This window comes from Chiloscyllium plagiosum, unplaced genomic scaffold (assembly GCF_037043375.1).
Source record: "Chiloscyllium plagiosum isolate Xiang-an unplaced genomic scaffold, Cpla_swu_hap1 HiC_scaffold_3, whole genome shotgun sequence".
Taxonomy (NCBI): Eukaryota; Metazoa; Chordata; class Chondrichthyes; order Orectolobiformes; family Hemiscylliidae; genus Chiloscyllium; species Chiloscyllium plagiosum.
This window is the reverse complement of record NW_028270141.1, coordinates 2358724-2384972: the sequence shown is the minus strand read 5'-3', so window position 1 is coordinate 2384972 and position 26249 is coordinate 2358724. Positions and strand designations below refer to the sequence as shown.

The 26249-nt window shown below is 40.9% G+C and overlaps 1 protein-coding gene across 13 annotated transcripts in view; it reads right to left on the bottom strand.

Moving 5' to 3' along the window:
- Nucleotides 1-26249, bottom strand: part of LOC122540353 (dystrobrevin beta) — a 539648-nt gene that overhangs the window by 195486 nt on the left and 317913 nt on the right. For 10 of the 13 annotated variants that reach the window (XM_087976966.1, XM_087976969.1, XM_087976975.1 and 7 more), the window contains one exon: nucleotides 1100-1189. The exons of the other annotated variants lie outside the window; for them this stretch is intronic. In XM_087976966.1, coding sequence (XP_087833092.1) covers nucleotides 1100-1189 — 90 coding nt within the window. The remainder of the gene's footprint in view (nucleotides 1-1099; nucleotides 1190-26249) is intronic. 13 annotated transcript variants of the gene reach the window in all.

The window sequence follows — 26249 nt, the reverse complement described above, 5'->3', positions numbered from 1 at the left end:
TAGAATTAAAATATGTACAGTTGGATTACACCAAAGCATCATTTTCCACAAAGCCTGTAAATTAGTGTTTAATGAACCTGACTTGAACCTTGCTGTTGAGAAATAAGTGTAACAAACATTCAGCATCACATCTAATGTTCCCATTGGGTGGGAGAGACACTGGTAAGCGCACACTCTTTACAATACCCCTCAAAGCTTTGACTTCAAAACTGGAAAACTGTAAGCAGATTGAAAAATAAAGCCAAGGCATTTAAACGGTGAAGGAAAATCTTTTGAAGAAAACTGACATTTATTTGTAGTTATTTGCTCTTGCAGTTTGCCTTATATATAAAGGAGTGAACATTATTTAAACTCAATGCACTTTACATTCAAGCTAAAAGAATGGCTTATCAATGACTTGGTCAATAAGAGAACTGTCTGAGAATCCTTCTAAACCACACCCATTAATATCCATCATAGGCTGAAGGATAAGATTAAATACCTAATTACAATTAACACTGATGCTCATTTACTGATCCCAGAACAATTCAGTACCACCAATGAGTTGGACTGAAAAACACATCCATTGCAACAGCTCCGTGACTGAATTATCTTTTTGTTGAGTGACATTCTTAGAGTATCAAATAAGAATAATTTGTGAATGCCCTGCTCAGTGAAGGACAACTTTCAGGCGCTGTTCACAGAAGCTCGCCAGTCTGATCAGTAAGTATTGCTATTAATCGGCAGGGATTCTAGAGCAATGCAAGCAAACATCAAGGTCTTGTGCACCCGGAGCAACTGCACTCAAAAACGAGACCTCTGTTCTAACTGGAATTATCAAGCAGTACGCTGCTTATGTACCAAAACCAAAAAAAAGTAGTACTTTGGGGTGAACGAACTTCCTCTGCTCTGTGAAGAGACCTGTGGCACTATCATGCTGTGAAATCTTAATCAGGAATGCAACAGTCCCCAGAACTTTCAAGACCAACCCTCCCCACTCCACCCAACCCCACCTTGATTATGGCATTCCAGTCATTCCAAGAGGACAGATAATGTTTTAAAAGCATTCAGAGGTTTATTTCCCAAGCATAGCTCTATGTGGAACTCAACAAACACTGACCGTGTGTCATTCTGCAGTCGGCTCACATAGACTGCTATCAGATCGTGCTCATCAGCAAGCCGATTGGCTGTTTCCATGCCGTACTGTAACCTAGTGACAATGGAGGTAAATAAAGTAAAAAGTAGAACTGAAGAAATAAAATAAAAGCACATGATTTACATTCTTGAATAACAAAACAAGCACAATGCAGTAAAATAAAATCATTAAGACAGCTCCAATCAACAAAAGAACCAAAACGTCAGCTGTTGCCTGTACATTATGTCTGTGCTATAAGATTTCAGCTTGACTTCTACTGTACTCGACAAGGTTAAGTGGCTCTATTATACGGTTCTTTCACATAAGAAATTTTAAAGTTATAATACTGTCTTATCAGTAGATAATCATTAAGTGGCTCTCTTATATGGTTCTTCCAAATCAGAAATTTAAAGTTATCATAGATTGTTTTATCAGTAAATAATCATCCAAAGGATTACTGAACATTTTGATGTTGACAGACTTCAGACAACATTGGATATTTAATGTAAACAATTTTCCATAAAACCGGAACAAACACTTTCATATAATGCCTCATCATATCTTAATTTGAGTTCCATTTCAAAATTCACACACACTGTCCTTATTTTATCTGTGCGTTTATAAATTATGTCATCTGTATTTCTAACAGAATCTGCCTGTCTGTTTTTGACCCCTAATTCCTCTCTCCCACCTGTGATTAGACTGCTCTATTTCCCTGAGCGCAAGGGTGCGATTCTAGTGTGACAAGCTGAGCTAAATATTTTCCTATATAAAACAACATTGGAATTTATAATGGTAGAAATTGACAGAGGAAGTACATACAGCCTTAAGATCATCAATACATTATTGATTAGTGAAAGATGTGACAAGTCAACAAATAGTCTCTTTAATAGTTGTTCAATATCAATGACTCATCAGTTCAACATGAGGTTTCATCCGTTAATTGATGTTTCTCATTGGCTTAGAGAGTCTGATTTTTTCATTCTGAAGTATGTATGATTACTTCTTTTAAACAGGTATGTGTGTGTGTCCGAGATTCCCTCAATATGTTTGTATATCAGAAGTTGTGTCATAAAAGCATCAATCTGTGTAAGATTTCAGTCAGACTAACCAAAGATACTACTATAGGTCTCCGCGTCTCTGGGTCAGGAACTAATAAAAACTGGCCGGGGCTTCCAGCTGTGAACAATGTCCTGTGACCTTTGGTGAATGTGTATGCATGTGTTCTGATGGTTTCATATCAGGTGTGATGCCTCATTTAGTCATATAGTTAACGGGGACAATGTATTAGAAGACAGCATGAGGAAGACTGACAAAAGTAAAACAATTCTTTCAGAAAAATCTGTCCCTATTTATTAGAAATCAAGGAGTTCTGAAGAAAATGAAATAAAGCAAATCAATGCTAGAGTTCCCTTGTGCATTCTCATGCGTTAGTAATCTATTTTCTTGTACAGCATGTTACAATAACTGTTCAAGTTATCATAGTAGTTTAGAGATCACCACAAGAAACAACATGACCACAAACACTTGTTGCAAATGGACAACTGGATTTTTAAAACTCTGAATCAAAGGAAAGAATAGGAAGAGTTCAAGATATCTGGCTGGGGTGACTATCAACACTCCAAATATCCTGCAACTAAATTCAGCAGATATTCCTGCTCTTGATGTCCCAGCTGCTATTCTGAACAGGGCTGGAAATAGGGAGCCAGAGCATTGTCTCAATCAAACAAACACACTGGGATTTTGTGCAACATTGGAATTGTACATCACAGGAGGCCGCTTGGCCCATTTCGTGTGCTGCCTCTTTGGTAAAGGTAACCGGCCCTTGCTCATTTTCTATATCCCTGTATTCATTGTTTACTTCTAGAGATAATCAAACAATTCCCTTTGGAAAGGTTCACTGAATCTGCTTCTACTACACTTTCAGGTAATTCATTCCAGCTATTAAGAATTTGTTACATAATTCTCTTCTGTGCATCTTGGCTCTAATTCTTTTGTCGATCAACTTAAATCTTTGTCTTTAACGTTGTCACTGGAAACCAATCTCTGTACTGTAACGGACACTGCATAAGCCTGCAAAAATCACTCCTAATATGGGAGTTAACCTTTCTCCCGAATATAAAACCTGAACCCTCAGTTTGGGTGACCTCCATTTCAAAATGTGACATAAATATAGTAACACACATTAATGCTGCCTAGTTTAGTGAATAAGTTAATTTTATAAAGATATTATTAATAAATAAAACATTTTAATAACTCATTAGATGTACTGCTGGGGGTGCCGGATGCAATGAATGTACCCGGCTTCATTGACCTATGAGGACCATATCATACTTTCATCCACATAGAATATACAACAGCACAGTGCAGGCTCTTCAGCCCTCTATGTTGTGCCAGCCTTTTATCCTACTCTAAGATCAGACCAACCTACATACCCTTCATTGTACTATTTTCCTTGTGCCCATCCAAGGGTCACTTAAATGTCCTTAATGTATCTGACTCTATGACCATTGCTGACAGTGCATTTCACACACCCACCACTCTCTGCATAAAGAACCTACCTTTTTTTTCACAGCAGAGAACGGCGCGAGCTGGGCGGAAGTGAAGTTGGAGCGCAGAGCTAGTCAGGAAGGTAAGTGATTGATATTTAAGAACTTACCTCGACGCCAACGGTCTTTTCACAGCAGAGAGCGGCGCGAGCTGGGCGGAAGTGAAGTTGGAGCGCAGAGCTAGTCGGGAAGGTAAGTGATTGATATTTGAGTGGGTGTGTTCTAGACCCCAGGCCCTACATAGTAGCCTCCCTCCCATCCTCCTCCTCTAACCTAACTCTAAAGTCCACAGGTAAGCTACTCAGTGTTCTTGTTTCGGAGACGAGGTGTAGAGTAATGGCAGCGCAGGCAGTGGAATGTTCCTCCTGCAGGATGTTCGAGGTAGGGGTGACCACCGATACTCCTGCCGACTTCATCTGCAGGAAATGCAGTCAGACCCTGCTCCTCACAGAACGAGTTAGGGAACTGGAACTGGAGTTGGATGAACTGAGGATTATTCGAGAGGCTGATAGATAGAAGCTACAAGGACATAGTTACGCCAGAGAACAGAGGTAGCTGGGTAACAGTTAGAGGTGGGAAAGGGAGGAAGCAGGCAGTGCAGGGATCCCCTGTGGTCGTTCCCCTCAACAATAAGTATACCGCTTTGGATACTGTTGGGGGGGACGGCCTAGCAGGGGTAAGCTGCAGTGACCGGGTCTGTGGCGCGAGGTCTGGCTCTGAGACTCAGAAGGGAAAGGGGGAGAGGAGGAGAGCACTAGTTATAGGAGACTCAATAGTTAGAGGGACAGACAGGCGATTCTGTGGACATGGGCGAGACTCTCGGATGGTTTGTTGCCTCGCGGGTGCCAGGGTCCGAGACGTCTCGGACCGTGTCTTCAGAATCCTTAAGGGGGAGGGTGTGCAGCCAGAAGTCGTGGTGCATGTTGGCACCAACAACATAGGTAGGCAGAGGGGTGGGGACGTCATTCAGGAGATAGTGAGGCCTTGAATGAGTACTTTACTTCAGTATTTACAAACGAGAGGGACTGTATTGTTGAAGAGGAGAGTGTGAAACGGACTGGTAAGATAGAGGAGATACTTGTTAGGAAGGAAGATGTGTTGGACATTTTGAAAAACTTGAGGATAGACAAGTCCCCCGGGCCTGACGGGATATATCCTAGGATTATGTGGGAAGCAAGAGAGGAAATTGCAGAGCCGTTGGCAATGATCTTTTTGTCTTCACTGTCAACAGGGGTGGTACCGGGGACTGGAGAGTGGCGAATGTTGTGCCCCTGTTCAAAAAAGGGAATAGGGATAACCCCGGGACTTACAGGCCGGTTAGTCTTACTTCGGTGGTAGGCAAAGTAATGGAAAGGGTACTGAGGGATAGGATTTATGAGTATCTGGAAAGACACTGCTTGATTAGGGACAGCCAGCACGGTTTGTGAAGGGTAGGTCTTGCCTTACAAGTCTTATTGAATTCTTTGAGGAGGTGACCAAGCATGTAGATGAGGGTAGAGCAGTGGATGTAGTATACATGGATTTTAGTAAGGCATTTGATAAGGTTCCCCATGGTAGGCTTATGTGGAAAGTCAGGAGGCATGGGATAGAGGGAAATTTGGCCAGTTGGATAGAAAACTGGCTAACCGGTCGAAGTCAGAGAGTGGTGGTAGATGGTAAATATTCAGCCTGGAGCCCAGTTACAAGTGGAGTTCAGCATGGATCAGTTCTGAGTCCTCTGCTGTTTGTAATTTTTATTAATGACTTGGAAGAGGGAGTTGAAGGGTGGGTCAGTAAATTTGCAGATGATACGAAGATTGGTGGAGTTGTGGATAGTGAGGAGGGCTGTTGTCGGCTGCAAAGAGACTTAGATATAATGCAGAGCTGGGCTGAGGAGTGGCAGATGGAGTTCAACCCTGCCAAGTGTGAGGTTGTCCATTTTGGAAGGACAAATAAGAATGCGGAATACAGGGTTAATGGTAGGGTTCTTAGTAAGGTGGAGGAGCAGAGGGATCTTGGGGTCTATGTTCATAGATCTTTGAAAGTTGCCACTCAGGTGGCGAGAGCTTGTAAGAAGGCCTATGGTATTAGCGTTCATTGGCAGAGGGATTGAATTCAAGAGTCGTGAAGTGATGTTACAGCTGTACAGGACTTTGGTTAGGCCACATTTGGAGTACTGTGTGCAGTTCTGGTCGCCTCACTTTAGGAAAGATGTGGAAGCTTTGGAGAGGGTGCAGAGAAGATTTACCAGGATGTTGCCTGGAATGGAGAATAGGTCGTACGAGGATAGGTTGAGCGTGCTAGGCCTTTTCTCTTTGGAACGGAGAAGGATGAGGGGTGACTTGATAGAGGTTTATAAGATGATCAGGGGAATAGATAGAGTAGACAATCAGAAACTTTTTCCCCGGGTGCAACAGAGTGTTACAAGGGGACATAAATTTAAGGTGAAGGGTGGAAGGTATAGGGGAGATGTCAGGGGTGGGTTCTTTACCCAGAGAGTGGTGGGGGCATGGAATGCGCTGTCTGTGGGAGTGGCAGAGTCAGAATCATTAGCGAACTTTAAGTGGCAATTGGATAGGTACATGGATGGGTGCTTAAGCTAGGACAAATGTTCGGCACAACATCGTGGGCCGAAGGGCCTGTTCTGTGCTGTATTGTTCTATGTTCTACCTCTGACATCTCCCCTTAACCATCCTCCAATCACCTTAAAATTATGTCCTCATGATAGACATTTCTGCCATGGGTGGAATTCTTCCAATCTTCAATAGCTCTTTAATGCCAAAAGTCTCTAATTTGTCAAGCAAATTCATCTGGAAAACATCTATGGGGATGGTTGTAGCCAATATTTCAATTCTGTTTTCCAACTTCCTATCAGAAAAATCACAATAAGCAATATTTTCTGTATCTACTCATATAATGGTCTATGGATTTTGTAGGCTTCTGTCTAAGTGACATGCATCTGAGCTGATTAATATGGAATTTTAATCTGAGAGGTCCCTGAGTACAGGAGTAGGGAGGTCAAGTTGTGCCTGTACAGGACATTGGTTAGGCCGCTTTTGGAATACTGCATGCAATTCTGATCTCCCTCCTTTAGACAAGACGCTGTTAAACTTGAAGGGTTCAGAAAAGATTTACAAGGGTGTGGCCAGGGTTGGAGGGTTTGAGCTATAGGGAGAGGTTGACTAGGATGGGGCTGTTTTTCTTGGAACCTCGGAGGCTAAGGGGTGACTTTATAGAGGCTTACAAAATCATGAGGGGCATGAATAAGATAAATAGACAAGGTCTTTGGGGTGTGGGAGTCCAGAACTCGAGGGCATAGGTTTAAGGTGAGGGGGAAAGATTAACAAGGACTTGAGGCACAACTTTTTCATGCAGAGGATGGTGTGTGTGTGGAATGAGCTGCCAAAATGGTAGAGGCTAGTACAATTACAACATTTAAAAGGCATCTGGATGGGTATATGTACAGGAAGGATTTGGAGGGATATGGGCCAAATGCTGGTAAATGGGATCAGATTAGGTTAGGATATCTGGATGAGTTGGACTGAAGGGTCTGTTTCCATGGTGTACAGCTCTATGACCATGAGAGAATAAAGTAAATACATTCTACACACAAATTTAACTTAAAGGGCACAGTGTAACATGAGCATGACTGTGTAAAATGAAATGATACTCATACTCGAGTTGTTTGAATTTCTAGCAAGGATTGAAAAAGGACAGAGAAAGAGGAGGAAAACAGTGCACAGAGCTAAGGAGAGAAGGCAAAATGTGAGGCGAGATAAATTGCTCCTGCATAGAGACAGCATAGACAGGGCCAAGTGGCAGCCTCCTATGCTCTAATCTGTAACTCTACAGCTTTTAGGGATGTTTAGTTGATCAGTTAGTAATCTTATTCTGTTAAGCCTGTGTAGATGTTCACTCCCAATTTCTGAGCAACTCTTAATGTTTTGCTTTACTGCATTAAACTGACCCAAATCTAGATACCATAACTTTTATAAATATCATTTAAAGATGTGAAGTTCTGTTTGGAAGAACGGTGTATCCCAATGTAAACCAGGGAATTGTGCAAACATTCAGACACTAAACCTTTGATTTTCCCTTGCTTGATATCAGTCTGGGCACATCACAATCACTTGTCTTCCTCAAGTACATTTAAATTGGTCTCTTGGTAGTGATTTTTCTTCTTACCATAAGGTTAGAATTCCAACACTCACTCACATTGTAGCAAACACTCATATTAAGGATTTTTTCATGCATTCTAACATGGTTTAACTCCCCCAACCATCTGTTTTATTGATTCTGATTCAGTTGCTCACTGACTGTCAAATGCAAAAGATCTCATCAGCACAAAGTTTTCCACCAATGATCACCGTGCGACGTTAATGATAACGTTCTAATGATCAAATGTTCATTAGAGATTGATTAACTCGATGGGTTAGTTTATTTAAAACAGTGAAACACATTACAAGGTATGAAGCAGATGTTACAGCAAATCAGTTGATTTCTACATGTATGCAGCTTGCAGGTTAACTGGTTGGCAGGGTCGCAACACACCCAAAGACATAAAGCACGTAAAGGTGAACTTTTTAAAGGTAAGGTACATATTTAAGAGTCTGCTGAATTATATTTATCCATTAATCAAAATCATTTAAATTAGATTATTTAGCAATTCTCACAGTGGTATTTGTGGGACCTTGCTGTAGGCAAATTGGCAAAAGCCTTTTCTTTATTCCAATAGTGACCAAATTTCAATAGGATCAAACTGATTTGACAGAATGATGGGATGTTCTCAGTTTTTGATGAACAGTGTATAAATGGAAGTCCTTCTCTGATTTTAACGTGTTTGGTTTTTAGTGACATCTCAACAGCTTCATGTTTTATTTGCACTAAGACCAGTTTTTGTTATTTGCAGATTTTAAAAAAACTACATTCAAATTCTCAAACTATCATATTCCTTTTGATTACTAATCTATTAATAGGACCTCTGTGTCTTGAAGTTATGCTGTTACTGTCATTGGTAAGTTTTTGTGATTGAATGAAAAGCATCATCTTCTATTTCTCTATGGGCAGCGGCTTCTACAGAGATATTGACAGCAAAAATCATAAAATAATTTTCAACAGACTATAAAAATAAAATGGATGCCTCTGGCGATTTCAAGTCCATATTCTTTAATCTAAAACCTTTTAGTTTATTAGCTCTGATAATTACAATAAACTTCTCAAGAAACCTTCTCATATTTGATAGTACTATCTGATTAGAGAACCTTGCATTTACTCTCAGATATTTACTTCCAAGGGATTTCCCGAACCATTCATTATATTTTTTGCAAAATTAATATTCCTCATATTTTTTGAAAATATGAATAAATGCTTTCTAAAAATACTAAGGAAAACAAATAGTTAAATTATTTAATTCAAAGTTTGGAATTTCTGATAAAGGACTGTTTCTTTCTACTCTGATGTTGCCTGACCTGTTAAAATTACCAGCATTTTCTGTTTCATTGCAGAGCTTCTTGTTTGGAACACCATTTTCATGCGATTTCCCAAGTTGTCTGGCCCTCCTTTTAGATTTTCAGCAAGGAGAGTTTGGAGACTAAGCACAAGCACAGAAGTCTCATATCTCCAACCAGGCTCAGAATTATCATTTAAACAACAGTTTAAATCAAGCAATGTCCTTTCACTTTTGGAAATTCAAATCCTGTGTGACCTGAGTACCTACCTCACTGTGGTGTTAGGTCTTGCAACCTAATTAATTTCAACTGAGGTTTTAAAAGACATTGGCTTATTGCACATCAAAAAAGGGTGATATGTGAAGTGGAAATGTTATTGAGAGGCTAGAATGATGAAAATACTTACAATAACATGGATATTCGACACCTACCAAAACAATGCCCAGCGCCAGCGCCTTGATGTTAGAATTCAGAAATTGAGTTTTCAACCAAAAATAATGTGTTGAATCAAGTTGCAAAGTTGAATCAAATTGTGACATGCATGTTGAATTATCGGTTCAGATTAGAGTCAGACTATCTTTTTCTCGCAGATTTTACTTTTAAAATTTAAAACAAAAAAATCTGACATTCAATTTTACACCATGTACGTCTCATACATACAGTATTCCAAAATATCATTGCGCATGCTATTGAACTAAACAAATTATGCATACATAAGCCAAAATATGAACATTAATTAAAGAGGCAGGTTTGTAATAGTACTCACTCAAGCCTGAAAATGACACAACACAATCACATGAACAGATTGATATTATTGCTGGGGCATATGCGAGATATGCATTCCGACACCGACTGTGATTACTAATGCAGTTACAGTCACTGTTTGGAGAAGATTGCACAGAATCAAAATCAACGTAAGAAAAACTGTGTTTCCTTTTAGCACTGTGTCAGTTGCTTCATAAACTTATCCAAATATTTCAGGATTCTGCCTCCTTACAAATATAGCAGCATCTCAATTACTGCAGGGTAGAAACAGGCTGAGCAGAATTTGAATGTGAATACCAGAAGAAAAAGCAATGAACACAATGATTTATTATAAAAAGAAACACCACAGAACACAGCAAAGGAAATTCAACCAATTATTTGGTGAAGTACTTGATGGTACTTGATTTACCTGAATAAACTGACATTGGTTTTCATCCCACAACAGCAGCATAGAGAGCTGACTGATAGACAATGAACCTGATGCATTAAGCTTCATAGTATATTTATAATAGACTGTTAATAATTATTCTGATGATGATTGAAGATAATTAAAACGAGTATGGTAGCTGAAAATCTAGATCAAATAAATAGGGTGCTGACGATTTTGATAGGTTTGGGAAATGGGTATTTGTGCGTGGAATATTTCTTTGAAAACAATTTCTATTTAGTGCAGGAAACTAGAAACATGTTTATATGGTGTGTGTGTGTGTATGTATGTGTATGTATGCGTTGGGGGGCGGATCTATTAAATATAACACAGCCTGACAGCTGTTGCTGATAAATCATGGAAGGACTGCAGTCACTGAGATGAGGCCATTGGGGACAAATACAGACTTAAGGTTGCATTGAGACTGTGCAAAATAAAGCTAAGCAGGCTCAGAGTGGTAGCGAGCAAGAACTGATTCCAATTAAGACCCCATGCATGACAGATTGCATCAAGGCTCTTTGAAAGGTAAAGATGAATATGAGTTCCATATACCCAGAATTAAGAGACCGTGTTAAAGTTCTAGTTTGACAGGTGCTATTTTCATTAAAAATGGTTGACATTTTAAAGGAATGAAAGTTCAGTTGCACAGGATATTGGAAATTGATGGAGATGGAGAAACTAAGGGGAACATTTATATTTAAGCAAAAGGTCATGTCAGATCCAAGGCAGCATTTAATTTCTCAGAGTCATGTTCTTCTAGAACTGATCACTGAAGTGTGCAGTTTGCCCTGCTTTATAATACCTATCAACCACTTCAACCAGCCTCTATCTCCACCATCACATTCCAGGCGATGTGCAAAATTTTAAAAGTTTTACAGCGGTGTTGCTTTTGGACCTGAAAGATCAACAGATTTTTGGCTTGAGGACTGTTCACCTTGATTAATGTGTATCTCATTTCTCTGTCAAAGGCCCTTTCATGTCTGGAATGTCCTTCATGGAGGATGCTTAGTATAGTTGGTCCATTGTTTTAACAAGAAGATATAACAACATAAGAACTAGGAGCAGTAGGCCATTTGAACTGTTGAGCCATAGTTAAACATTTCATGAACAGTAAGATGATATCCAAAGACTCACCAATAATCCCAACAACAATTTTGGAAACGTGGATAGAAGAGGGACAGGAATGGTTGTTGGAGGTTCCTGGTTACAGATGTTTCAGTAAGATTAGGGAGGGTGGTAAAAAGAGGGGTGTGGCGTTGCTAATTAGAATTGGTATAATGGCTGCAGAAAGGTAGTTCGAAGGGGATCTGCCTTTGGAGGTAGTATGGGCTGAAGTCAGAAATAGGAAAGGAGCAGTCACCTTGTTGGGTGTTTACTATAGGCCCCCCAATAGCAGCAGAGATGTGGAGAAACAGATTGGGAAACAGATTTTGGAAAGGTGCAGAAGCCACAGGGTAGTAGTCATGGGCGATTTCAACTTCCCAAATATTGATTGGAAGCTCTTTAGATCAAGTAGATTGGACGGGGCGGTGTTTGTGCAGTGTGTCCAGGAAGCTTTTCTAACTCAGTATGTAGATTGTCCGGTTAGAGGGGAGGCCATATTGGATTTGGTACTCGGTAACAAACCGGGACAAGTGATGGATTTGTTAGTGGGTGAGCATTTTGGTGATGGTGACCACAATTCTCTGACTTTCACCTTGGTTATGGAGAGAGATAGGTGCGTGCAAAAGAGTAGGTTTTACAATTGGGGGAAGGGTAAATACGATGCTGCAATACAGGATCTGAGGAGCATAAGTTGCGAGCATAAACTGTCAGGGAAGGATGTCATTGAAATGTGGAACTTTTTCAAGGAACAGATACAACGTGTCCTTGATATGTATGTACCTGTCAGGCAGGAAAGAGATGGAACCTTGGTTGACGAGGGAGGTTGAATGTCTAGTAAAGAGGAAGAAGGAGGCTTACATAAGGTTGAGGAAACAAGATTCAGACAGAGCTTTGGAGGGATACAGGATAGCCAGGAGGAAGTTGAAGAAAGGGATTAGGAGAGCTAAGAGAGGGCATGAAAAATCTTTGGTGGGTAGGATCAAGGATAACCCCAAGGCCTTTTATGCGTATGTGAGAAACATGAGAATGACGAGAACGAGGGTAGGTCCAATCAAGGACTGTAGTGGATGACTGTGCATTGAGTCGGAAGAGATAGGAGAGGTCTTGAATGAGTACTTTTCTTCAGTATTTACAAATGAGAGGGACTGTATTGTTGAAGAGGAGAGTATGAAACGGACGGGTAAGCTAGAGGAGATATTTGTTAGGAAGGAAGATGTGTTGGACATTTTGAAAAACTTGAGGATAGACAAATCCCCTGGGCCTGACGGGATATATCCTAGGATTATGTGGGAAGCAAGAGAGGAAATTGCAGAGCCGTTGGCAATTATCTTTTCGTCTTCACTGTCAACGGGGGTGGTACCAGGGGACTGGAGAGTGGCGAATGTTGTGCCCCTGTTCAAAAAAGGAAATAGGGATTACCCTGTGAATTACAGGCCGGTTAGTCTTACTTCGGTGGTAGGCAAAGTAATGGAAAGGGTACTGAGGGATAGGATTTATGAGTATCTGGAAAGACACTGCTTGATTAGGGACAGCCAGCACGGATATGTGAAGGGTAGGTTTTGCCTTACAAGTCTTATTGAATTCTTTGAGGAGGTGACCAAGCATGTAGATGAGGGTAGAGCAGTGGATGTAGTGTACATGGATTTTAGTAAAGCATTTGATAAAGTTCCCCATGGTAGGCTTATGTGAAAAGTCAGGAGGCATGGGATAGAGGGAAATTTGGCCAGTTGGATAGAAAACTGGCTAACCGGTCGAAGTCAGAGACTGGTGGTAGATGGTAAATATTCAGCCTGGAGCCCAGTTACAAGTGGAGTTCAGCAGGGATCAGTTCTGGGTCCTCTGCTGTTTGTAATTTTTTATTAATGACTTGGAAGAGAGAGTCGAAGGGTGGGTCAGTAAATTTGCAGACGATACGAAGATTGGTGGAGTTGTGGACAGTGAGGAGGGCTGTTGTCGGCTGCAAAGGGACTTAGATATGATGCAGAGCTGGGCTGAGGAGTGGCAGATGGAGTTCAACCCTGTCAAGTGTGAGGTTGTCCATTTTGGAAAGACAAATAAGAATGCGGAATACAGGGTTAATGGTAGGGTTCTTAGTAAGGTGGAGGAGCAGAGGGATCTTGGGGTCTATGTTCATAGATCTTTGAAAGTTGCCATTCAGGTGGATAGAGCTTGGAAGAAGGCCTATGGTGTATTAGCGTTCATTAGCAGAGGGATTGAATTCAAAAGTCGTGAGGTGATGTTGCAGCTGTACAGGACTTTGGTAAGGCCACATTTGGAGTACTGTGTGCAGTTCTGGTCGCCTCACTTTAGGAAAGATGTGGAAGCTTTGGAGAGGGGGCAGAGGAGATTTACCAGGATGTTGTCTGGAATGGAGAATAGGTCGTATGAGGATAGGTTGAGAGTGCTAGGCCTTTTCTCATTGGAACGGCGAAGGATGAGGGGTGACTTGATAGAGGTTTATAAGGTGATCAGGGGAATAGATAGAGTAGACAGTCAGAGACTTTTTCCCCGGGTACAACAGAGTGTTACAAGGGGACATAAATTTAAGGTGAAGGGTGGAAGGTATAGGGGTGATGTCAGGGGTAGGTTCTTTACCCAGAGAGTGGTGGGGACATGGAATGTGCTGCCTGTGGGAGTGGCAGAGTCAGAATCATTGGTGACCTTTAAGTGGCAATTGGATAGGTACATGGACGGGTGCTTAAGCTAGGATAAATGTTCGGCTCAACATCGTGGGCCGAAGGGCCTGTTCTGCTGTATTGTTCTATGTTCTATAATTTTGTTTCTCATAAATGTTGATATCAAGGAACCACAGTCACAAGTATACCACTAATCTGTGGAGGTTATCAACGGAATTATCTGCGGATTCATTGTTCTTTCAAGAAGTTGGTTATTCTTAAATCAGAGGAAGTGTTACGAGCTTGTAGAATTCCTTCAAAAATATCTGTGCCTTCTTTTATGTTCGGTGAGTTAGTACTTCAGTTGTAATAAGCCCAGTTGCATACTATAGTGCACTTACTTGCTCAGTTTGAGATTTAGTTTTTAATTTTGAAGCAATTCTGTATCTGAAAAATTGTTTCTTCAAGATATCAAAGCTTGTGCTATCTTTGGTGCATCTATGCTGTTAAATCAGTTTGGTCATGTCATTTTTCCTGCCACATTGTCTCAGTTTGATTATGTTTTCCTTTTCCTTCCAGTATCTAAATGTAACTGCATACCTGCCTTCAACACTTCTAAATGGACATTGCTGTTCTATCTTTTTTGTTTTACAAGATTTTCATATATCCAGTACAGCAATGTTGTATTATTCTTCTAATAAAATTAAATTCTGTATTATAGCAATGCTGCACTTTCTTCTCATAAAATATTTAACTCTATGAAATGATAATACAGTAACTGCTTACTGTTGATTTACTCATTGTATTTAAGGTCAAATTGGTGATTTCTCAACTTATGCAGCATTATGTCTTACCAGGGTAACCGGAGATAAAGTCCTGTTGTCTAAGGCTGAAGATTTTACAAAAGTATGCAAAATTCCCCAAACTACCTGATTTTCAGGCCAAGTTTGAGAAAACATATGAACCAGGATTATTTATTCCTGCAGACTACATGTAACCAAAATGAACCACTGTTGAATTGAGGAACTGCAGATGTCAAAGAACTGAATACAAACAAATTGCTGGAGGAACTCAACCAGTCTGGCAGCACCTGTGCAGTCAAAGTATTGTCAGTTAGGAGGGCTCACTGGGCTGCGAACATTAAGTCTGCTTTCTGTTCAGATGCTGCCAGACCTGCTGAGTTTCTTCAATTTCTGTTTTTGAGTCATTATAAACTAGTTCTTATAGACATGCTCACACACACACGGACAAGGACACAGACACAGACATGGAAAAAAAACATGGGTGTTATGAGCAAAGGGAATGACCGGGAAAGCAGTTCAATGGGTCCCTGTTCACAGGATTCTCTGAGATGATTGTTTTTCTGATCAGAACACCATTTCTCAATCTTCCTTCACCAGATGCTGTCACTAGTTCTCAGGAGGAACAGGACAGCTGCTTCAAACTTGTAAAAGGACTCTGACCTGTTCATTGGAAATCACAGCTTACAACAGAATAGGAATAAAAAGGTTTTCTTCCGGATGAAATGGTTCCTCCCGATCTTGCTCACAGTTCTGAGTTGTTCAGCCACCTGACAACTAATCACATTGTTGTTGACAGGCAGAAGACAATCAATAAGAGGTCATTTCTTCACAGACCAATTAGCAACGCACTGCTGGCTGAATCTCGATTTGTACACAGCCTTGGCTCTGGTGCGACTTCACCTTGTGCTACTACTGTTTATACAAGCAGCTGTACAAAACAGCTGTTCGAGTGGAAGAGGGTTGGTTAGCTCAGTTGGTTGGATGGCGGGTTTGCAATGCAGCGTGATGCCAACAGCAGGCGGGTCAATTCCTGTATCGGCTGAGGTCATCATGAAGGTCCCACATTCTCACCCTCACTCCCCTGCTAACAGGGATTTTTATTATTATTTGCATGTCCTTTGAGTATTAATACACAGTGCAAACCCTCTGTAAACACACTGCACCTGTTTCAACTTAATATAATTGGTGACAGCTATTTCTGGCTCATTTTTCAGGACAATTTCTTCATCAATCAGAGGCACCTGTCTGGTTTAGTTTTTAAACAAAGCTTGTCAGTTTACTGTCAGCTTTCATTAAATGGTGCATTCTTCATGTCAATGGCTCAACAAAGCAGAGCCCACTTGCCAATCAATTAGCAGGCTCCTGTCACACAACATAAATGTTGGTTTCTTTGTACATTGTATTCTTGTGAATTATCCTGCTGAGTGTAAGATGTGCTTCCAAAAAATGTCTTTTTTCAGCAATAATTAAGCAATGGTACTTCATTTTAATTTATGAAACTCGCTTTGATTCAAGTACATGATCCAACTGAATATATTTATTTAGTTTAACAAGTTGAGCACTTGAATGAATTAAAGATGGGGATGAAATCAATGTTGATTCACTCCATGTAACCTCAAACCATTGTTGATCTTCAATATCTATCATGAAACAAAAATAATCTTATATGATAAAAGCACTTCTGATTTCAAGTCATAGTGTTTAAAGAACTCTAATAATAGAAAAGCACTTGCATCTAACGTTCTTAAACTAATCTCTACAGTTTTCTGAAACGAGTTACCATTGATTGGATTATGGCATTGCATTTGTAGAGGTGCTTTTTGCAAAGTATGGAAATGTGCGCTTCCACATTTGTTATCATGACAAAAACTTTATGTTCATAGGAAAATGGGAATTGGAATTGGAAGCAGGCGTAGGCATTTTGATCATTCAAATCTGTTCCGTCAGTCAGCAAACTCATAGATGACGTGTCTGCAATCTCAAATCCACTTTCTTATCTGTAACCCATAACCCACAACTCTTTCATCCATGGAAAATCAACTTAACTCAGCAATGAATAAATTTAAAAACTCAGCCACACTGTCTTTCTGGGGAATACAATGCCAATGGCAATTAACTTCTGAAAACAAAACAACTGGACTGATGCAAATTCAACTGAACAGTTTTTACTCAATTAATTAAATGGTTTTATGCAGGGAAGGTCATGACTCTCAAACTTGATTGAGAGTTTTCAGGAAATGACAAAGATGATTAATGTAGGCAAGGCAGTAGATGCTGTCCATTTGGAGATTAGCAAGGCCTTTGGAAAGATGCCTTATGACAGGCTGATACAGAAGGTGATGTCATATGGGATCCACGGGAGCTAATAAGATGAATACAGAACAGGTTTAGTCATAGAAGACAGAGAGTAGCAGTGGAATGGTGTTTTTCTGACTAGGGATCTGGGACCAGTGGTGTTCTGCAGGGATCAGTGCTGGGAATCCTGTTATCTGTAAAATATACAAATGATTTGGAGGAAAATGTTGGCGGCTTGAAAAATATGTTTGCGTATGACACAAAGGTTGGGGGAGCTGCAGATAGTGAGGAGGATTGTTCGGTGAAAGAGCAGGATACAGACAGACTGGAGATTTGGGTAGAGGAATGGCAGATGGAATTTAATCTGAGCAAATGTGAAATGATGCATTTTGGAAGATCGGATACAGGACAGACGTATACAGTAAATAGCAGAACCCATAGCATCAAAATAAAGGGAGATCTAGATATACAGGTGGACAGTTCCCTGAAAATGGCAACACAAGTGCCTAAGTGATATTAGCTATGACAAAAGATTAGACAAACGTAGCTTGTTTTCATTTGAATGCTGGAAGATGAGGGCGACCTGTTAGAAGTTTACAAAAGTGTAAGAGGCATGGATAGAGTGGATACTCAGTGTCTTTCCCCAGGGTAGAAATGTCATTACTAAGGGACATAGGTTTAAAGTAAAAGACGGCAAGTTTCAAGGAGAATGGAGAGGCATGAGCTTTGTTTTTTTACATCGAGGGTGGTAAGTGTCTGGAATGCGCTGCCAAAGGAGATGGTGGAGGCAGATAAAATAGCAATATTTAAGAGGCATCTAGACAGATACATGAATAGACAGAGAATAAAGGGATACAGATGGTGTAAGCGCAAAAGATTTTTAGTTTAGAAAGATGTCACATGTTTGTGCAGTCTTGGTGGGCTGTAGGGCCTGGTCCTGTGCTGGATTGTTCTCTGTTCTTTAACTCTGCCTCTTTTAAAGGGAGACAGACATCAGTTTATCTATTTCTGTCATTACATTTCTAGTTACTAAGTGTCACAAGACAAAAATATTTTAAATGTCATCTGATTGCACGTGGGAAAATTTCCAGAAGAAATAGGAGGAGGAATATAGGGCATCCAATGAATTGAACCTGTTTACTACTTGATAAGATCGTGGATGACGGAGTTGCAGCATTAACTCCACGTTCCCACCTGTAACACATAGTTACTCATGATTTGGAGATGCCGGTGTTGGACTGGGGTGTACAAAGTTAAAAATCACACAACACCAGGTTATAGTCCAACAGGTTTAATTGGAAGCACACTAGCTTTCAAGCGTTGCTCCGAAAGAGAGTATGCTTCCAATTAAACCTGTTGGACTATAACCTGGTGTTGTGTGATTTTTAACTTTGTAAACCCTCATTACTCAGCCTTGAATATATTTCAATAACTCACCCTCCACTGCTCTCTGAAAAGAATTCCAAAGCCTAGTGATCCTCTAAAAGTAGAAAATTCTCATCTCTCTCATATTTGGTAGACCCCATTGTTTAAACTGCCTCATCTAGTTCTAAATACCATAGTTAACAAAGGGGCAGTGCTCCGACAGCTTGTATATCCAGATAAACTTGTTGGACTATAACCTGGTCTTGTGTGATTTTTAAACTTTGTCCACTCCAGTCCAACACAGGCACCTTCAAATTCTGGTTCCCTAATTCTAAATATTCCCAAGGCAGGAGACATCATTTCAGCATCTACCATGTCAAACCGCTTCCGAATTTTTAAAGTTGCATTAGATTGCATGGGTTCCGAGGAGAGCTAGCCAATTGAATTTAAAATTGGTTTGAAGGTGGGATGATAGAGGGAGGTGATAGACTGAGGTCTGTGACCAGCGCTGTGCCACAGGGATCGGTGCTGGGTCCACTGCTTTTTATCATTTATTTCAACGATTTGGATGTGGACATAGGAGGTATGGTTAGTAATTTGCAGATGACACCAAAATAGGCGATATAGTGGAGAAAATTAAAATAGAAATTGCTGGAAAAGCTCAGCAGGTCTGGCAGCACCTGTGGAGAGAAAAACCCTTCTGAGGAAGGGTCACTCGACCTGAAATGTTAACTTTAATTTCTCTGCACAGATGCTGCCAGACCTGCTGAGCTTTTCCAGCAATTTCTATTTTTATTCCTGGCTTACAGCATCCACAGTTCTTTCAGTTTTTATTTAGTGAAGAAGATTATCTCAGAATACAATGGGACCTTGATCAGATGTGCTGCTGGGCTGGAGTTTAATATAGATAAATGTGAGGAGTGACATTTTGATAAGGCACATCAGGACAGGACTTATACAGTTAATGATAGGGCCCTGGGGAGGGGTGCTTAACAAAGAGACCTTGGAGTGCAGGTTCACAGTTTCTTGAAATTGAAGACATAGGTGGACAGCGTAGTGAAGGTGGCATTTGGTATGCTTACCTTCACAGGTCACTGCATTGAGTAGTAGAGTTGGGAGATTGTGTTGCAGCTATATAGAACATTGGTGAGGCCACTTTTGGAATACTGTGCTCAATTCTGGTCTCCCTGCTATAGGAAGGATGTTGTTAAACTTGGGAGGATGCAGAAAAGATTTACAAGTGTGTTGCTGGTGTTGGAGGGTTTAAGCTATAAAGAGAGGCTGATTGGACTGAGCTTTTTTTCCCTGGAGCATCAAAGACTGAGGGGTGATCTCATAGAGGTTTATAAAATCATGAGAGGCACGGATAGGGTAAGTAGCCAGGGTCTTTTTCCTAGGATGGGGGAATCCAAAACTAGAGGACATAGGTATAAAGTGAGAGGGGAAAGATTTAAAAAGGACCTGAGGGGTAACTTTTTCACACAGTGGGTGGTGCATGTCTGGAATGAGCTGTCAGAGGAAGTGGTGGAGGCTGGTACAATTATGACATTTAAAAAGCATCTGGATGGGTATACGAAAAGGAAGGGTTTAGAGGGATATGGGTCAAATGCTGGCAAATGGAACTAGGTCAGATTGAGATGTCTGGTTGGAGGAGACGAGTTGGACGGAAAGGTCTGTTTGCGTGCTCTATGCTCTATAATAAGCTTAGCATTAAACTCCATTGGATATAGGCTCAATCTTTTCTCTCAAACCAATCCCTTTGTTCTTTGAAACAGCCAAATGAATCTTCTCTGAACTGCTTCTCTACAATATATCCCTCCTTAAGTGAGGAGAACAAAACCATAAATAGCATTCATGGTACACTCTCACAATGTCCTACATCATAGGAACAAACATTTCCTACTTTTAGACTCCATCCTCCTTGCTACAGATGGCTAATATTTAATGTGAGGTCCTAATTACCTGTCGTAATTATTGTACATACTTGAGTAATAGTCAAATTTTTTTGACTACTTTTTAAGGTTAAATTTATGGAGTTGACTATTAAATGGATACTACTTTTGAGGGGCTGAAATTCATACTGTACTATTAGCAGGCGCCCAATTGATCTCTAGATGAATAAAGAAAACATTGGATAAAGACATGGATGAAAATGGAATGGTGTAGGTTAGATAGGCTTCAGATTGGTTCCACAGGTCAGCGCAACATCGAGGGCTGAAGGGTCTGTACTGCACCGGAATGTTCTATGTTCTAAAAATAAACAACAAATTATGGTAATTCTGAAAACCCGGACCAGAACACAATAGCCAGCGAATTGGAACAACTGGCAGACTGGAGAGCTGGAGCAGGATGTGACGGCTGGCACATTGACTCATAAATGTTGATCTGTTTTCTGTGAAGAACTAGGATTGACCTTTACACAAGATATGCGGAAAATTCCAGATTATTTGGCCAAAAATAGGAGGTCAACCTTTACGTGAGATCGACGATTACTTGTATGTAAAAACTGAAAGAACTGTGGATGCTGTAAGTCAGGGATAAAAATAGAAATTGCTGGAAAAGTTTAGTAGGTCTGGCAGCATCTGTGAAGAGAAACCAAAGTTAACGTTTCGGGTCCGAAGGAGTCCAGAACCAGAAGGCATATGTTTAGGGTGAGAGGGGAAAGATATAAAAGAGACTTACGGGGCAACGTTTTCACACAGAGGGTGGTACGTGTATGGAATGAGCTGCCAGAGGATGTGGTGGAGGCTGGTATAATTGCAACATTTAAGAGACATTTGGATGGGTATATGAATAGCAAGGGTTTGGAGGGATATGGGCTGGGTGCTGGCAGGTGGGACTAGATTGGGTTGGGATATCTGGTCGGCATGGACAAGCATGGACCGAAGGGTCTGTTTCTGTGCTGTACATCCCTATCGCTCTTTGACTCTATGACCCTTGCTCAGAACTGAAGGTAGTTGGAAAAATGTTGGTTTATATGGAGAAGGTAGGTGGGGGTGACTGGGTAAGGAGTAAATAATAGGTATGAATAGAGTCCAAAGAGAGAAAAGAACAGTTGGACAGAGAAAAGCGTCGATAAAAAGGGTGAATAGATATTAATGGAGATGGTTAGAGGCTAACAAAGGATGGTGTGAAATGGCAGGCTGTGATAACAAGGCCTAGTGTGCCATTCTTTTCAAAGAACTATTTGTCAACTATGACCTTCCTTTCATCAAACACATTGACTCAATCTGATTATGATATTTTTTACATGTCCTACTGCCAATCAATTCTTCCATTTATCGCACTGAGAGATGAAACATTAACTGGTCAACAGTTTCTTGCTTTCTGTCTCCTTCCTTTCTTGAACTGAGGGCTAACATTTGCAGCTTTCTAATCTGTTGAGACTTTCCAGAATTAAGGAAATTTTTAAAGATTATTCACATACAATTGACCCTACCAACAATTAAACAGAGGCCTAAGGCTTACTTGCTACTGTAAAAAAATTCCCTTAAAGTACATTGAAAGATTGAACTTTTTTGTTACGTGCACTTGAGTAACAAAGCCATAAAATTGTTCGCAAAACATCTTGTACGATGAAGGAGAAATAAACTCTAATTTAGCAAGTTGCATCACAGAGTTAGACCTTTTCTTTCCATTCTTGAGGGGAACAAGATATTTATTGCCTGTTGTTAGCTGCCCTGAGGTTATCAAAGACCTTTTACTGTTACCCATTTTGTACAGTTTGACACAACTGACTGATTTGCAGGGCAATGAAAATGGTGTGTGTATGTATATGTGTGTGTATATATACATATCACACGCATATACAGCAGCTCGAAGGACTCTTTTACTGCTAACAACTTTTTTAAAGCTTAATTAATATTCTTAAGCTGTTGCGACAAGATGTTGACAACTTGCAGTCTCTGGATTATTACCCCAACCTTCTGAATAATTCATCCAATTGCATAACCAATAAACCATGGTATCCATTAACTTAATTAACTAACACAGAACTGTAGCCCAATGTGGGAAGTAGGAAACAATTTAATCTTCTAAATGGGAGAAGGAGGATTATTTAATGCAACCTCCTGGTAACCACACAGGAGGATGAGTGGTTGGAAGGAACTGGCTGGAATGTGTAAAAGCAATGGCAGACTAATGGCTGTAAAACCATGTGAAAACAGGCTGGAGTCAAATAACAAATTTAAAATACATTTATTTTCTTTCTAACATGTTCTTAAAGGGAGACAGCTTTAACTTTCTTTGACTTGAGTGTAAATGAGGTAAACAAGTCTCCCTCATGCAGTCTCTCAGTCACCAAATCAGTGGCCTTCAACTATGAAGATAGATTTCAGGCTGATACCCAAATTCTGAGACTGTCCTTGCAAATCCTGAAAAAAAAAGCTTTGTCGGACCCATTTAAGCAAGATAAGATTACAAAAACACAAACATTCTCTTCTACCTCTCCCCCCCCCCCCCCTCCCCACCCCCCCCACCTCTCCGCCCCAGTTTTGACCCTCACTTTCACAGCATGCAGATGAATATTCTGAAGAAGGATCACTTGACACCACAAACATTAACTCTGTTTTCTCTCCACAGATGCCAAGACCTGCTGAGTTTTTCATTTCTGATTTATGCTGTCATGTGTTTCCAAGTTTGTCTGAAAGTACCTTAGAATGTTAACCGTTCTTCACTGGAAAACCTGGACACTGCAACAATTATTTGACAATGTGGCATCACAGCTGAACACAGTTCAGTTCTGACTCAGCATTCAGATTTATCTCTTCTCCAGTGACTGGGTATCAGCTAAAGGCAGCTGCCCTGACGTACTGTTTCTCTCTTTCTATGGTGTCGAAGTGTGGTGTAGTGCCCCATTTAGTTCAGGTTGGCTAAGTCAATACAATACATTTCTACAACCAGGTTCTTTCCCTCCCCCTAATATCACTGACACCTAAACCTGTTGCAGCATCCTGGCAAAAAGAATATAGTCAGTGAGTGAATCACAAAATGATCATCCTGGAAAGGCAATTATTCCGATAGCAATCTGTACAGGGAGGGCGACCATTTATTGTGGGATAACTAATCCTCAGTGATAATTTCATGGTGTTGCACAATTCTCTTTTCTGTTTGAAAAACGCAAGAGAACCTTCTAACTGATTTAATCCACCACGCTGCTGCAGACAATGCAGAACATAATTTATAATATTTTCCAGATAACATTTGCCCAACTTGAATTTACTGAAGAAGGAGTTGTTGACCCAGAATTGCTTAGAGAACATAGAAATGTAGGAATATAGGCACAGCAGTAGGGCATTCACTTCCTTAGCCTGTTACACCATTCAATGAGGTTAGGGCTGAACTGTGGCCTAACTCTATAGACCCCTCTTAGCCCATATCCCTTAATAGAACTGCTTAACAAGAAATTATGTCAAATTTAAAAGTAATAGCTGATCCAGCAAACTGTTGTTTGTGGAAGAGAGTTCAAAACTTTTACCACCCTTTGTGTGCAGAAGTATTTCCTAACATCTCTCCTGAATGGTCTGGCCCGAACGTTTAGACGATGCCCCATATTTGGAAATTGTTTATCTACCTTCTTTTCATAGAACATAGAACAGCACAGTATAGAACCTTCAGCCCTTGATGTTTTACCCTACCCTAAGATCAAATTAACTCCATACCCTTCACTGTACTATCTTCCATGTGAATATTCAAAAGTCGCTTATATGTCATTAATGTCTCTGACTCTACTACCAACCCTGGCAGTGCATTCCACACACCCACCACTCTCTGCATAAAGAACCTACCTCTGACATCTCCCCTAAACCTTCCTCCAATCACCTTAAAATTATGCCCCCTCATGATAGACATTTCCACCCTGGGAAAAAAGTCTCTGGCTATCCACTCTATGCCTCTCATCATCTTGTACACCTCTATCAAGTCACCTCTCATCCTTCTTCACTTCAATGAGAAAAGCCCTAGCTCCCTCAACCTTTCTTCCTAAAACATGCCCTCCAGTCCAGGCAGCATCCTGGTAAACTTCCTCTGCACCCTCTCTAAAGCTTTCACATCCTTCCTATAATGAGGTGACCAGAACTGAACACAATATTCCAAGTGTGGTCTGACCAGGACTCCAACAGCTGCAGCATAACCTCACAGCTCTTAAACTCAATCCCCCTGTTAATGAAAGCCAACACACCATACATCTTAACAACCCTATCAACTTGAGTTGCAACTTTGAGGGATCTATCTTCATGGACCCCAAGATCCCTCTGTTCCTCCACACTACCAAGAATCCTGGCTTTAACCCTGTATTCTGTAATTAAATTTGACCTTCCAAAGCGAATCACTTCACACTTTTCCAGGTTGAACTCAATTTGCTACTTATCAGCCCAGTTCTGCAACCTGTCAATGTCCCGTTGCAACCTACAACAGCCCTCCACACTATCCACCACTCCACCAACCTTCATGTCATCAGCAAAATTACTAACCACCCTTCCACTTCCTCATCCAAGTCATTTATAAAAATCACAAAGAGCAGAGGTCCCAGACAGGTCCCTGCGGAACACCACTGGTCACTGAGCTCAAGGCTGAATACTTTTCATCTACCACCCCCTGTCTTTTATGACAGCCAGATTTCCCTGTATCCCATGCCGCCTTACTTTCTGAATGAGCCTACCATGGCGACCCTTATCAAACACCTTGCTAAAATCCATGTTCACCACATCCACTGCTCTACCTTCATTAATGTGTTTTGTCACACCCTCAAAGAATTTAATCAGGCTTGTGTGGCATGACCTGCCCCTCTCAAAGCCATGCTGACTATCTCTAATCAAACTACGGTTTCCAAGTAATCATAAACCCTGTCTCTCAGAATTCTCTCCAATAATTTGCCCACCACTGATGGAAGACTGACTGCTCTTTAATTCCCAGGATTATCCCTATTCCTTTTCTTGAACAAGGGAATAACATTCTGCACCTTACACCAGCACCTCCAAGTCCCTGTCTGCAAAACCAGGAGTGAGCCGACCATTTCCTGAATGATTGTGGTATAGCATCACGGAGTGAGCAATGGTCTCTAGCTTTTCTCTTTTTAGATTCCCTACAGTGTAGAAACAGGCCCTTCGGCCCAACAAGTCCAAACCGACCCTCTGAAGATATCCAACCCAAATCCATTCCCGTTCCCTATTATTCAACATGAACCCCTGACTAATGCACTTATCCTGCACAACCCTGAACACAATGGGTAATTTAGCATGGCCAATTCACCTGACCGCACTTCTTTGGATTGTGGGAGGAAACCGGAGCACCCAGAGGAAATCCACAAAGACACTGGGAGAATGTGCAAACTCCACACAGTCAGTCACCCGAGGCTGGAATCGAACCTGGCTAACCACTGAGCCACCAAGCCGCCCTGTAATCTGCAGTATCTGAAGTAGCAACATCAATGCTGGAAGCTCCTGACAATACTGAGCTCTTCCACATCCTCCTACTGCATGATTCCCTGGGAAGGGTGAACACAGGGGCATCACAAATAAGGTGAAGAGCAGATGATTGTGTGAGAAAAGCTGCTATGAGCGATATGGTGGGTAGGGCACCACAAATCTCACTTGATAAACAGTTTGGCTGAAAATGGGATCATTCAGCCCTTTATTTGTTAATGTTTTCATGCAGACAGTGGTGCATATATGGAATGAGCTGCCAGAGGAAGTGTTGGAGGCAGGTGCAGTTACAACATTTAAATGGCATCTGGATGGGTATATGAATAGGAAGGGTTGAGAGGGATATGGGTGGGGTGATGGCAGGT